At 45.3% G+C, this 14,624-nt stretch overlaps 2 protein-coding genes across 3 annotated transcripts in view; one reads left to right on the top strand and one right to left on the bottom strand.

Annotated features, from left to right (window-relative positions):
- SLC7A6 (solute carrier family 7 member 6) overlaps positions 1–6,967 on the top strand; it is a 30,121-nt gene extending 23,154 nt beyond the window's left edge. The window contains exons 7-10 of the mRNA XM_036441445.2: positions 469–565; positions 3,075–3,224; positions 3,331–3,514; positions 3,947–6,967. Of these exons, the coding sequence (XP_036297338.1) occupies positions 469–565; positions 3,075–3,224; positions 3,331–3,514; positions 3,947–4,041 (526 nt within the window). The 3' untranslated portion in view covers positions 4,042–6,967. The remainder of the gene's footprint in view (positions 1–468; positions 566–3,074; positions 3,225–3,330; positions 3,515–3,946) is intronic.
- Positions 6,968–7,595: 628 nt separating this feature from the next.
- On the bottom strand, positions 7,596–14,611 carry SLC7A6OS (solute carrier family 7 member 6 opposite strand). Of its 2 annotated transcripts, XM_036441446.2 has the most exons (5): positions 14,365–14,607; positions 13,958–14,242; positions 10,430–10,633; positions 8,940–9,057; positions 7,596–7,939 (listed from the first exon to the last, which is right to left on the bottom strand). In XM_036441446.2, the coding sequence occupies exons 1-5, from the start codon at positions 14,560–14,562 to the stop codon at positions 7,809–7,811; spliced, it is 936 nt and encodes a 311-aa protein (XP_036297339.1). In that variant the 5' UTR covers positions 14,563–14,607; the 3' UTR covers positions 7,596–7,808. The 2 variants fall into 2 exon arrangements, with proteins under 2 accessions (XP_036297339.1, XP_036297340.1); XM_036441447.2 differs by lacking the exon at positions 8,940–9,057 and having other exon boundaries at positions 14,365–14,611.
- Positions 14,612–14,624: the final 13 nt, after the last annotated feature.

Here is a 14,624-nt window from a genome sequence, read left to right as displayed (position 1 = left end):
TGCAGGAGGCAGCCAATGGATTTCTCTCTCTCTCTCTCTCTCTCTCTCTCTCTCTCTCCTTTTCTCTGGCTCTAAAAAATAAATAAAAACATTAAAAATAAAAGTCATTGTGCTAAGTATGACATTTATGGGATGGCAGAGTGAGGGTACCCCTGGTGGGATGGATTAGAGTGCCAGTGGGTGATGGCAGGGTGAAGCATTCATTGGGTGTCTGTGGGCGATGGTGGTCCTGGGTGACAGTGGAGTAGGGCATTTATGGATAATGGTGCGGTGCCCTGGTTGAAGGAGGTGGAGACATCTGTGGGTAAAGGGGGTAGGTCGGACTGGGTGTGCATAGAGAACATGGGGTGCTCCGGAGAGACTGCTCCCTGCTTTGTTCTGGAGCTCTGAGCCTCGTTTGTCGAGTGAGGAGTGTGGCCATGTGGCTGAGTACAAAGGGTCTCACTGACACATTTCTTGTGCCTCCAGGTTGTTCTTCGTGGGCTCCCGAGAGGGCCACCTCCCAGACCTTCTGTCCATGATCCACATCGAGCGTTTTACACCCATCCCTGCGTTACTGTTCAATGTAAGCTCTCCTGGGGGAGTGTGGGAACTGGGTATATCTCTGTACCACTCCTGCTGATTTGATCCAAAACTGTTGGGTGGGCGGCATACTAACTTTCTTGAGATAGTTCTCGATCCTCTCAGTGTTTCTTCTTCTTAAAATTACTTTAAAATGTAAATGTAAAACATAGTTCTATTAGAGAAGGCAAATGCTATAAAAGAATATAAAAGTGAAGATGTAAGATTTCTCTGTTATTTTATGTCAGTGGCTTCTTTTTCCTCTCCTTCTTCCAGCTCCTACTTTTAACAAGAAATATTAAATCATATTTAGAGGCTTGGCCATTGTGGCTAAGTTGGTTGGGTGTTGTCCCATGTACCGAAAGGTTGCCATTTTGATTCCCTGTCAAGGCACATGCCTGGGTTGTGGGTTTGATCCCCAGTTGGGGCACATGCAGGAGGCAGCCAATTGATGTTTCTCTCTAGTGTCAATGTTTCTCTCTCTCCTCCTTTCTCACTCTCTCTAAAGAAAAAAACATTTATTTTTATTTTAAAAAAAATATATTTTATTGATTTTATACAGAGAAGAAGGGAGAGAGATAGATAGAAACATCGATGAGAGAGAGTCATCGATCAGCAGCCTCTTGCACACCCCCTACTGGGGATATGCCCGCAACCAAGGTTCATGCCCTTGACTGGAATCAAACCCGAGACCTTTCAGTCCCCAAGCCGACACTCTATCCATTGAGCCAAACCGGCTTTGGCTAAAGAAAAAACATTAAAAAAAAAATCATATTTAGAAAAGCCAAATCAGTTAAATACCAACTACCCTAGGGGCCTCTGTTCATGTCATAGACATCATACATTCACATGAAGTAGATGGCAGTGAAGTGTTATATTCCAACAAAATTAGTAAATGATAGAAGTATTCTGACAGGTGGAAAGTTCTGAAGAAAGACCACCACTTTCTAATTTGGACTAAGATATTAATGAATAAAAGCTAACAGGGACCCTGAGGAAAAAAAGGCCTTATTCCAAGATTTGAAAAACAGTTAATTTTTCTTGTTATTAGGTCTTAAATGGTTTAATTGTTTAAATTTTGGATTCCTCTGGAATTTATATTTTGATGTATGGGGTAAGGTGGGGATTCACTTAATTTTTTGCTCTCAAATAGTTAGCCAGCTATGCCAATATAACTTATGGAATAATCAATTTTTCCAGTTTTCCAGTTTTTATCATGTAAAAATAGAAGGAAGTTGAAAGGGCTGCAGACTCTGAAGGGAGCGGTGCCTGTGGACGTCACTCTGGCACGCCGAGGCTGGCTTCCCTGGGCCTGCGGGGAGAGTGGGGATTGTAGGGGGCAGGCGGGGCTCTTCGGGGAGAGGGCCTGCCCTTCAGGACTGGCTTTCGCTGATCCGGTCTGGGCTTCAAGCTTTGGGGCTAAGCTGTGTCTTTTGGGACTGGGTTCAGCTCTTTGGGTTGGGGATCGGCTCTTCGGGGGTTAATAACAATAATAATAATAATAATAATAATAAAAAATAGCTGTTTTGGGGGGTACTTTATATATGCCAAGTATGATATGCCCCTTCAATGTATCATTATTTCAACTAATCCTCCCCATCAGCAATAAGCTTCATTATTTAGTTTTATGTTGAATATCTGGGGGGAAAAAGAGGGTATTTTCCTCCTGGAATTTTATTTTATTTATTTTTTTAAATATATTTTTATTGATTTTCCACAGAGACGAAGGGAGAGGGATAGAGAGCTAGAGACGTCAATGAGAGAGAAACATTGATTAGCTAGCTGCCTCCTACACACCCCCTACTGGGGATGTGCCTACAACCAAGGTACATGCCCCTGACCAGAATCGAACCCGGGACCCTTCAGTCCGCAGACTGATGCTCTATCAACTGAGCCAAACCGGTTTCGGCTTTTTTTTATTTTATTATTTTTTTTAAGATCTTTTATTGATTTTTAGAGAGAAAGGAAGGGAGAAAAACATGATTCAGCAAATGAAACATTGATTGGCTGCCTCCTGCATGCCCCCAGTCGGGGATCAGGGATGGAGAGGCAACCCGGGCCTGTGAGCCCTGACCAGGAATGGAGCCGGCAACCTTTTGGTGCCCAGGATGACACCCAACCAACCGAGCCACACTGGCCAGGGCTCTCATCTGCATTTCTAAGGTGCCAGGACAAGGCATTTGCCCATTCGTATGCCAAGTAGTCAGGACCCATGTGTAAAGACCTGGAGGGCACCTTGTGGTTCATGTTGAGGTTGGTGGGTTGAGGTGAGGAGGGCCGCACTGTCTGCCATCAGAAGGGCAAAGGAGGCCGAGTGGAGGACAGGCCTCTGGCGGAAGAGGGAGAGATGCCGCCATGAAGATTAACGTGGGGAATGGATCTTTCTGGTGGCAGGGGGTCACTGGAGAGAGCCAGAGGTAATCTGGGGGAGCTCAACCAGCAGTCAGCAGATCTGGTGGGGTCCCTGGTGGTGACCTTGCCCTCTCCTGCTCCCTCCCTCCTTCCCCATGCAGTGCACAATGTCACTCATCTACCTCACTGTGGAGGATGTTTTCCTGCTCATCAACTACTTCAGCTTCAGCTACTGGTTTTTTGTGGGCCTCTCTGTTGCTGGACAGCTCTACCTTCGTTGGAAGGAGCCCGATCGGCCCCGGCCTCTCAAGGTCAGTGGCTCTGGGCAGCCTAGGAGGGTGGGCCCTCTCCCAAAGGTGCCTTCTTTTCCAGACCCCCCATCCCGCATTATCTGATAACTCCCCCACTTCATTTCAGCTGAGCCTGTTTTTCCCCATCGTGTTCTGCATATGCTCCTTGTTTCTGGTGATTGTGCCCCTCTTTGGTGACACCATCAATTCCTTCATTGGCATTGGGATCTCCCTCTCCGGAATCCCCGTCTACTTCCTGGGCGTTTACCTGCCAGAATCCCGGAGGCCACGCTTTGTCCGGAATATCCTGGGTGAGCTGCTCTTTGCCCATTGCCATTGCGTGTGTGTGTGTGTGTGTGTATGTATGTATGTGTTCACAGGTACATGGGAGAGATGAGCGTGGTAGCTGGCTGCCTCCAAACTAGTGATGTGCCAGAGGCCATGAGATCTGACTGCCCCATGACTTCTTCCCTTTTGATCTTGATATGATCATTCTATCTTTAGAGACATATTTTGGGGTTAAAACACTACCTCTTATAAGTGCAATCTAAGTGTCAAGACTCTGGTTGGGCTCAGGACTGGGGATGCTGAGGCTGGTTGGGGTGAGGGGCAAAGCTTGGCACAGGGTACCCAAGGGGGAGATGAACAGGGAGCCACAGATGTGCTCTCAACAGCCTTGTGGTGTTCAGATCGGGGCTGTAGCTGAATGTCCATTTACTAAGTTCTCTTCTTTTTCCATTTAGCTGCTATCACCGAAGTCACCCAGAAGATTTGCTTTTGCGTCCTGACTGAGCTAGATGTAGCTGAAGAGACAAAGGTCGAGAGGAAAACTGACTAGAGGCCAGAGGTGAAGTCCCCTGAGGCCTGGAAGGCTTTACGTGTGGCCGCAGTCACCAAAGGCCAGATGACAAGACTGTGGACCCAGCTCTCTTGTACTAAAGGAGCCTGTTGGCACACATTATGTAAGGGGGTTGAGGGCTGATGGCCTTCTCAGGTGATCACTCTCGTTGGTAAGCTATGGAAGACGATGGAGTGTGGGGCCAGTCTAACTGTGGGCACGGGGGAGGGCTGGGGAATGGTGGTTGAGTTTGTTCCTGCTGGGTGGTGTAGCCCTCAGACACTTGGTGAGTTGCACAGGGGGAAGAGGGAGTGCTAGCTAGGTTAGCCGTGGCTGGTGGTTTCTAAACTTGGTACTTGAGGTTTGGACCAGGAGTCTCTACAAAGGAGCTGCTTTAATGACAAGTTTTCCTCTGACCAGGTCCAGGCACCTGACTTTAGAGGCTGGAAATGCTACCATTTCTCTCTCTGGTTCAAAATCCTTCCCTGGGGGAAATGGTTGTACTCCACTATTTATTTATATTATTTAATCCAGAACACCAATTCTAGATGAATTCTGGTATTCATCTACAGGATGCAATAGATCGTTTATAAATGCAAAATACCCAAAGCTGAGTCCCTCTGTCCTCAGAGGTGTCTCTACGTGATGGTGGGTCAGACTCTGACTGCAGATTTTTTTTGGCTTGGTTTTAGCACAATCTTCATATTGAGTGTTACCTGCAAAGATCTTTTGATTTTTTTTTACTCATGTGCCGATTACACTTTAGTATATACACAGGTCACATCACAAGCACCTGGCTCAGGTTCAGCAAGGACACATGAACAAATCCACGAGCCAGAAATCTGGCACTATTGTTGTTTTGAAGGATAATCCTTTATTTTCCTTAAGAGCTTGTCTGTGTTCTAGATGATAAAGTAAACCTCTGGGTTTCTGGTACGAACTTTAAGATAGAAACTTCTCGTTCAGGTAGGTCACCTGAATTCTTTCAGCTGTCAATGTCTCATGGACTCACGCCACCAAATAGCTTGTTCCACTCGCTAAGGGTCGGTGTCGCAAGCCCTCCTAGGTGCTAGACGTGGTCATTTCTCTTCTGAAAACCTCACACCAGGCCGCACCCTCTTGTCCCCAACACCAGGCTTTGTTTACACTGAGCCGCCTTGGTGTGGATCATGGGGACAATGCACTCCTTTCCTGCCTGCCTCCTGGGGCGAGGTCTGGTGGGGCTTCCGTCTCAGGAAGACCTTGGTACTCGTGGGAACTTTTTTCCCATGGAGACAGTGAAGACTCTGGGGAAAAAGCTGCTTTAAAATGTCTGGCTCCTCAGCAGACTGCATGATTGGAAATAACCAATTCTGGTGCTCAGGCTGCTCTTTATCACCCAGGCCAGCCAGAGCACGGCTGGCCCGGTGGACACTCCTTCGTGGGCAGCTTGGCCGCACAGGACTGTACAGCTCTCCTGGGATAACCTCAGACCCAATCATCCTGGGCCCAGAACCTGCTGGCTTGGCACACGCTGTAGGCTTCTTGTCCTTACATTTTGGAACTGACCAATGGTAAAGAAGTATGAGACAATCTCCCTAAACTGGCTCATCTCAGACAAGGGTGTAACCTTGGTCATACCTGCTCAATAAAAACAATTTAAGGGAGCATGCTCACAATTGCTTTTGGTTCAGGGCAAGCGTCTGTGAGAACATAGGGGGCCATTCCTACTATCTTGGGATGGGGATTTGCACCGCAAATTCCTGTCTACAGCAGGGAGTCCATACAAAGGGTGACTTGCCTAGACTATGTACATGTGACTCTTGTCTGAGCCACGCTGGCACCTGCCCCAGGGATCCTTCAGAGCTAACCCTTTAAGGGCAGTGCGCTTGCCTTGAGGACCCGAGGCAGGCTTTGGCTTCCTCCATTCACGCAAATGACCAGCTCATTCCAGGAACTTGCTGTTTCCCAGCGGCTCCTGGGAAAACAAGGGCCTCAATACTCCGGGAGCCCTAACACTGACTTAGTGAGCCATGTCGTCCTCCTCCACCACCAGTGGATGGTGACCGCATTCTTCCCCTCTGTGCTGCGTACAGACTTCCTAGAAACCTTCCTGTGGGAGAGAAGCCAGACTTCCTCCACTCAAGCTTTGTGGTGGAATTAATTTCCACGAGGTTTTTCTTTATCAGCCTCATTTCTCCTGGTATGCTAATCCCTTTCGCACTGGGTACAGTTTGTGAAGTTGTTAAGTCCTTTAATGTTGGCAAACTTTAATGAGCACATAAATAGCAATGAACACATTATACTGGTACAGAGTGTTCTTTAATCCTTCGTTTACGCCTATAGACTACTGTAAGATTACTAATTTTGATGTACATTGAAGCTGCTGACTCTTACTTGTGACAATGAATTGTATCTTTGTAGATAGGTGGGAAACCAATAGTCTGTTGGTTTTATAGCCACAAGAGTAGAGCTCGAGTACACACACACATACAATTTAATCATTTTGTCAGGTTTAACAACTCTGTGTAAATAAAAACCAATGTAGGTAAAGACTTGCAAAATAATGGCTTTAGGCAGGATGGGAAAGTAGGTGCTTATGAAATCTTAAAAGATGTGGGAAGACACATCCCTGTGTACTTCATCTTCCCATGTGATAGTGAGTCTGCCATGGGGCAAGAGAGCACGTCTTAAGAAGAAGGTTCTGGGTACTGATTGCCCTATACCGGCGCGTCCAGCACAGCAGCTACTAGCCACATGTAGCTAGTCAAATGAAATAAAACTGAAAATTCCTCAGTCACACTAATCACATTAAAAGTGCTCAGCCACATGTGGCTAGTGGCTACTACTGCACAGTGAATGTTACATTAGATGACTAAATGCCAACTCAGTCTGAGTTAAGGCATCAGTGCTTTGGAAGGGGTAGGGGCAGAGATGTAAATCCTGGGGAAGAAATTGTGTCTTATTGATAGTTTTTGGTGAGTGCTGTAAACAGTTAAACATTTCATGTGTTTTCCTAATTTGCTTTAAGTCCTTTGTGTCTCAGGTCAGTTCTGAAACTTTCATCTCACTACTCCCCGATTTTTGGTGGGGGGCAGGAAGGGGAGAGGGACCACAATGGAGAACATATATTCAGATTGAAAGGAATTACTTGTTCCCATATTTAAAGCGTTTTTGCTAAATACAGAGTATCGCATTCACACATACCCTGTTCCTTGGTACCACCGCTAATGAAAGAGCAATCTTTACGATCATTACCATTGGAAGCAGGGATGCAGAGACATCTGTTAACCAAACCCCTCAGAGCTCAGGCAGATTCTTCCTCTCCTACTGGCTATTACTACTCAGTGTGTACTGCTACAAGAGACCCACTGTAGCCCTTCTAGATTCTCATGTCAAAAAGAATCAGGCTTTTACTGGAGTGGGTGGCCTGGTGGTATGGGAAAATTGAACCTAAGTTCTCATAAAACAGCCTCTCTTCCACTTACTGGCTTTAGTGTAGGAGAAGAGCAGGAAAATATCTAGGCCAGAAAGCTTCATTTTATCTTTTTTTTGTTTTGATTTTTGTTTTTTCCCCCCTAGACTGTAGCTACTTGAATGAGGCAAAGGGCACTACTAGTAGTGGAAAAGAGACACTCCTTCAGCACGTTTTCACTGGTATGATGGTGCTGTCGGACATGCTTTTTCCTTCCGTGTGTTATGCCAAGAAACCCATTACCAGGGTGTCTGATGCTGCAGTCAGAGCCCCCAAGGGCCTATGCTAGAACCTCATGGCTGTCACAGGATTCTCAGTCCGAGTCCAGGTCACGAGGGCTGTCATAGCCAAACTCCTTCTGCACATCCGAAGGGTATTTGCTTCCCTCCTGTGGTCTGCTATCGTCTCTTTCCTCTTCACTGAGGCTGTGGTATTCATCAGAGCCTGGAATGAGATAACAGGAATGGACTCCACCTGCATGATTTTTTGGGGCGACTGTGGGCTCCTTCCCATCTCAAAAAGGTCCGGGTTTTTTAAAATAAATTTTTAGAGATGGGGGAAGAGAAAAGGATAGAGAGATAGTAACATCGATGAGAGAGGAAGTCATTGATTGGCTGCCTCCTGAACAGCCACCACTGGGGATTGAGCCCGAAACCCAGGCATGTACTCTGACTGGGAGTCAAACCAATGACCTCTTGGTTCCTGAGTCAATGCTCAACTGCTGAGCTAAACCAACTGGGCTGGTTTTGTTTGGTTGGTTGTTTTTACCTTGGTTCACTACTTAAAAATACTTGTTCAATAAAGAGAATTCAGGGGAGCAATTTGAAAAGATCTCATACCTACCATTTAAACCAAGTCTTTTAACACTGGAATATTTTGTCATTTCTCCCCTAAGTATAGATTTTTTTTATATATATAATAGTTGTAGTCATATTGTAAATATAATGTTGAACCTTGCCCCTTTGAATATATTACGGGCACTTTCCCAACAGAATATTCTATAGTTTGATCTAATTGTTCCTCCATTAACAGACACAAAGAAATTCTTTTTGTTGGCACTTAAAACTTCTCCAATACTTTGTTAGACTGAAGCAGGGAAAGAGACACTGAGCTAGGTGTTTCACTTAATCTCAACCAGTTGGTGCAATATTCTCATTTTCTGGAGGGAAAATGAGGCTCAATAAGATGAAGTTACTTGCCCAAGATCCACAGCTAAGCAATGACAGAAATAAGGATTTGAACCCACATCTGTCTGATATTACACTCTAGTAACCACCCCCTGGAAACACTGGTCTGTGGGTCTCCTATTGCTCAACAGCTTATGATTGAGCTGCAGAAGCTCAATGGAGAAGGAAAGCTAGCCAGGACGGATCTGTCTTCTGTACGCATGTCTCAGTCTTAGATCCCAGCAGTCCCTCAACATCCAAGGTTGCCACCCACTTACCTCTGGAGTCATCACCGTCATTGCTCTCCTCCTCTGGGTACTCATTGCGCCAATTATTCTCACTATTCTCATCATCTTCATCCTCATAAATGTCCTCTAGTTGTTGTTCATCATTCACCTGCATATCTCAACACACATGAATATAAGTCAAAACATCTAAGGTTATGCTCTGGGCGAAACTATCATCAGACTAACTTGGAGAGGGTACACTTAGGCTAAGTGGGAGATAAAGACCCTATTCCACTTACAAGTCCAACTCCAAGGGTCACATGGCTGGTGGGATAGATTAAACTCCACTAAAAAGGAACACCCCAGATGGGGAGGAGAAACAGCTCTGAGGTGATGGTAATGACCTTTAAACTGTCAGAGGGATTATATGGATCATGGATGATGCCAAATCTCAGAACCAAAACCCAAGTTTGAGGGGTGCAGGATGGCAAAAGGAGGGCCTATGCATGGTGCAAGGTGGGGGCCTGATTCAGATTACGGTGGTAAAGTAGGTGTGGAGTAGCGTGCTTTTCTCATAAGAGTGTGACAAGTACTGCTTAACTTCTTTATTTTTACATTTTATTTTTAAAAAATGTTTTTATTGATTTTAGAGAGCAAAGGGGAGAGGGGGAGAGAGGGGGAGAGAGGGGGAGAGAGAGAGAGAGAGAGAGAGAGAGAGAGAGAGAGAGAGAGAGAGAGAGAGAGAGACAGACGCATTGATTGGTTGCCTCCCATATGCATCCCAACCGGGGATGACTCATAACCTTGCTATGTGCCCTGACCACCTGACCAGGAATCGAACTGGTGACCTTTTGGTGCACGGGATGATGCTCAACCAACTGAGCCACATTGGCCAGGCACTCATTAATCATTTTAGAATTTGTTTTAAGAATAATGATTGTCAGGAAATTAGTAGTTTTTTTGTTTTTTTAAATGAAAGCTTTCTTAATCCATGATTTTCTGCAAAATAAGATACAATTAAAAAGGTTTTGTTCTCGTTTTAAAATTCCTGGTTTTATTTTGTCTGTATTTTATTATAAGCTCTCATACATTTCCCCCTGAGAATGGGTAAGATATAAAAAATAAAGATGTTGCCCAGCTGATGTGGCTCAGTAGTTGAACACTGGCCCATGAAACAAGAGGTCACTGGTTAGATTCCCAGTCAAGGCACATGCTAATTTGGGGGCATGCAGAAGATAACTGGTCCATATTTCTAGCTCTCCCTCTCCCTCTAAAAACCAATAAAAACATTAAAAACAACAAAGATGTTGCAAACCTTATAAAAGAATCATTAAGAGCAAAGATTATAAACATAGGCTCTCCCAAAATTCCCTGCATTAAAGCCAGGTTCCTAGAAGGCATTTAGAATAAATTTTTCCTTTTAAGAAAGAACAAGAACTAAGAACCATGTTAACGAGGATTAGATTCCAGGGAGGCAAAGTACCCTGACTAGAGAATCACGTAGGTTGCCTCATATCCCTCCACCCCATAGGTCCCCTTACCAGCTCCCACTCCTTGCTGTAGGGCTTCACAGAGATGATATTCTCAATCCATCCTGGAGTGGCCGTTTCCAAGTAGTAAATGTCATACACATAGTCATCCTTCTGTTCCTTCTGCTGCCCAGCACTTGGTCCATCCTCGGATATAGTCAACCGCTCACGGATCATCTCTACAGAATTGCAAAGTATCACATCTGGGTCAGCCACCTGTGAAGAAAACAGCAGATAAAATGCATGAGATTAAACATGGATGTTCAAAGAAAAGGAACCTAAGAGTTGGATGAAGGAAGCCTCCCTACAGTTCTCTGTTAAGATTCAGCAGTCTTATCCCCACGGCCCATTTAATTAGCTATGAGATTAAAAAACTAGGTATTTCTCAAAAAAGTGATGTGTAGTTCCTTTGAGATAGAAACAAGACAGATTCCTCTTCTGTGCTCGGCGGATGCAGGAGCCCGCGTGGAGACCTGCATGTGAAGCCTGGCCTGAGGAGAGGCGAGGGCCAGAGAGCTCTGAGTCTTCCCCTCGGTCTTCCCGAGCTCCTTTGGTATGATGTTCTCCCTCTGGGGATCTGCAGGCCCACAGGAGCACCTCCACAGCTGACTCCTACGTGGGTCTGCGTTTTGTGTGGCCTTCAACAGGGAACCCAAGGACGATTCCTGGGCTATGATGACTACTGTCAGCCATCACCCACCACTTGACTTGCCCACACTGACATCCCGCTTTTAATCACAACCAGGAATGGATTCCCCTATAATCCAAGATAGAACAACCCACATTGGAACTGGCCAAGGTAAGATATACTCTAGTTCAATAGGCAGTTTGTATAGTCAATTTCTCAGACATAATTTTAGTCTCTATGCACAACACTGCAATGAATGTGAATTTTCCTACATTTGAAAATGGAGATTAAAGTACCCGGGGTTTTTGTGAGGATTAAATGAGTTAAATAGCCGAAACCGGTTTGGCTCAGTGGATAGAGCGTTGGCCTGAGGACTGAAAGGTCCCAGGTTCGATTCCGGTCAAGGGCATGTACGTAGGCTGCAGGCACATCCCCAGTGGGGGGTGTTCAGGAGGCAGCTGATGGATGTCTCTCTCTCATCGATGTTTCTGGCTCTCTATCCCTCTCCCTTCCTCTCTAAAAAAATCAATAAAATATATTTAAAAATAAATAAATGAGTTAAATAATATATAACAAGAAAAAGAAAAAAGAAAAAGAATATATAACAAGTACTTAGAGTCAGCTTTTGTTAATATCATAGCTATTTGCTTCTGCTGAATTATTTCTCCAGGATAAATCCTGGGGATGAAATTACTAGATAAAATGAACCAAACTGTTTCACCTTTCAGATATCCTATTAAGTAGTACGTTATGCCCTAACCAGTTTGGCTCAATGGATAGAGTGTCGGCCTGCAGACTTGAGTCCCAGGTTCGATTCCGATCAAGGGCATGTACCTTGGTTGCGGGCACATACCCAGTAGGGAGTGGGCAGGAGGCAGCTGATTGATGTTTCTTTCTCATCGATGTTTCTAATTCTCTATCCCCCTTCCTCTCTGTAAAAAAGTCAATAAAATATATATTTTTTAAAAAGTAGTATGTTATTTGCTTAAAACTTAAATTTCTAGAATTTTGGGTGGCTTTAGAGTCCAAACAATAAAAATAAATTTAAATAGTTTTAAAATAGGCCCTAAGCTATTGTTAGCCACACTGTTTTCCAAAGACTGGCATCAATTTTAAGTACTATAGCCACATACTATTTTAATCACAGCATTGCCAGCAGTGCTGTAGACAACCTTTCTTCTGCTAGTTTTAGTGGGCATAAAAACCTCAATTTTACTTTCATCTTAAATTCATATTAAAAAATTTTTTTTGGTAAAATATATTTATATTGATTTCAGAGAAGAAGGGAGAGGGAGAAGGGAGATAGAAACATCAGTGATGAGAGAGAATCATTGATCAGTTGCTTCCTGCACACCCCACACTGGGGACTGAGCCCACAACCCAGGCATGTGCTCTGACCAGGAATTGAACTGTGACCTCCCTAGTTCTTAGGCTGACATGCCCACTGGACCACACTGGCCCAGATAAATTAATGTTTTAAAAATAACTGCAAACATATTTGCTATGTTTATAAGTTTGTATTGCGTTGGATTGGGAAAATTTGTGTTCACAACCTTCAGTTTACCAGTTTTTCTTATCGATCCCACCGAACATTAGTATACTTTTAAACATTATTTGTTAACTCATGAATCAGTCTAGAATTAGTTTTGGTAACAGATGTGGCTATCAATATCACGCTCAAGTTGCTATCCAGGTATACTAGCACCATGATTAAATATGTTTTGCCTGATGTGTTTTGAATTAAAATTTCATTTTTTACACTTAAAGAACTATTAAAAGGAGTGAAAATTTTTTTAAATGTTTATTAAAAGGGAGAATGCCTTAGGTTGAGAGTTTTCTATTTCTATGATATTACTGCATGCAGACTTTGTTTTTGTTTTTTTTTTTTTAAGATACTAAACATATTAAATGTAACGTAGTAGAAAGAACACTAGATTAAGTGTGCATTTAGACCTGACTTTGCTTCAGACTTGATATGGTACCCAAGACGAGCCTTTAACCTCCTTCTGATGAGTTTGCCCATCTGCGCTATCTTTTCCTTGTCCAAGTCAGTCCTCCATTAGTACCCTATTCAGGATGAAAAGGCAATGGGATGGGTCTTGGAAGTACCTTACAGGGTCCAGTAGATCCTTCCCCCAGATTCCTTATTACTATTCTCCCCAAGTTCACTGGGCTCCAGGCACACTGACTTTGAAAACATCAGACAAACTTGGTACGAAAGCCTTTGTGCTTTTAAATCCTCAGCCTGGAATGCCCCTCCCCAAGAATCCTCATTCACCTTTAAGTCTTCACTGTCTTCACTCAAATGTCCCCCCCCCCCCCACAGTGTGACCTCTGAAATGGAACCACTCTTTTCCTGCTCTCCCTCACCCCCTTCCCTCTCTTTTTTAAAAAAATATATATTTTATTGATTTTTTTACAGAGAGGAAGGGAGAGAGATAGAGAGCTAGAAACGTCGATGAGGGAGAAACATCGACCAGCTGCCTCTTGCACACCCCCTACCGAGGATGTGCCCGCAACCAATGTACATGCCCTTGACCGTTATCAAACCTGGGACCTTTCAGTCCGCAGACCGACGCTCTACCGCTGAGCCAAACCGGCTTCGGCGCTTCCCTCTTACAGCCTACATCACCATCTGTCAGTGAATTTACTTGTTTTTCTCCATCTGAATGTTAGGTTCACTGCTATACCCACAGAACCTCAGAACAATGCTTGTCACATAGTGGGCGCTCAGTAAATACTTGTTGAGGAGAGACCCTAATTTGTAAAATCGAGGCTATCAAGCCGGAGGGATCGTCTATTAATAAAAGGTGAAGCCATGTACATCTCAACTATGTGCAGACTCTGCGCCAAGATTCCTGGCACCACTTGTCGCGAGAAGCCCAGCTCTCCTCCGCGGAGCGTGTACTCACTTTGTAGGAGTCGGCGGCGGCAGCAGAGGCTTCGGGGTCTCCTTCTTCGTGGACCAGATCCAACAGCTGGAAGCGTGCGTCACCGTCGGCTTCTGGGTTTCCCAGCACGTCCTCGGGCTCCAGGTCATCCAAAGGAATGTCCACGGATCGGCGGCTACAGACTACCCTGTAGCGACCCTCCTGCTGGATCTTCCGAGTAGACGCGCGGATGTCGTGGCGGATACGCTGATGGGTGCCCCAGGGTGGGGGCAGAGCGACCCGCAGGAATGGATGGACCGGCTCCTCCTGGAGGGCAATAGGGATGGGAAACAGGCGTAAGCAGGGGTTCATGTAGGGCTCAGGGATACAATTCCATCCCGGCTGTACCCTCTGGGCCCCTCCACTCACGCTCCATCCCCGCCCGATACCTGGGAGCACACGGTAGCCACCAACTGGAAGATGTTCTTCTCTGGTCCTTTCTCCAGAACCTCGGGGGGCGTGTCTTGGGCCTCCGACTCCACCGCATCGCTCCGGAGGCGTTTACAAGCGAGGACCAGAGCCTCGGCAGGCTCCTCGCCGCGTTTCCGCTTCACGCGGAGTACAGCCGTGCGACGACGAGCCTCCATAGCGGCTGTCGCGAAGCAGTATGGGAACAACGCGTAGGGTGCGACCGGAAAGACTTTAGGTT

This window comes from Pipistrellus kuhlii, unplaced genomic scaffold (assembly GCF_014108245.1).
Source record: "Pipistrellus kuhlii isolate mPipKuh1 unplaced genomic scaffold, mPipKuh1.p scaffold_m20_p_17, whole genome shotgun sequence".
Classification (NCBI taxonomy): Eukaryota; Metazoa; Chordata; class Mammalia; order Chiroptera; family Vespertilionidae; genus Pipistrellus; species Pipistrellus kuhlii.
Note: the sequence above shows the minus strand (reverse complement) of the source record. Positions and strands in the feature narration are given on the sequence as shown.

Bases quoted from the DNA above. Each gene is read 5' to 3' on its own strand.
- SLC7A6OS (XM_036441446.2), bottom strand. From the start codon at position 14,562: ATGGAGGCTCGTCGTCGCACGGCTGTACTCCGCGTGAAGCGGAAACGC. The intron at 9,058-10,429 runs GTAAGGGGACCT...TGAGATATGCAG, and splicing joins ACAGCAAGGAGTGGGAGCTG to GTGAATGATGAACAACAACT. The intron at 7,940-8,939 runs GTAAGTGGGTGG...ATCTCATTCCAG, and splicing joins TGACGGTGATGACTCCAGAG to GCTCTGATGAATACCACAGC.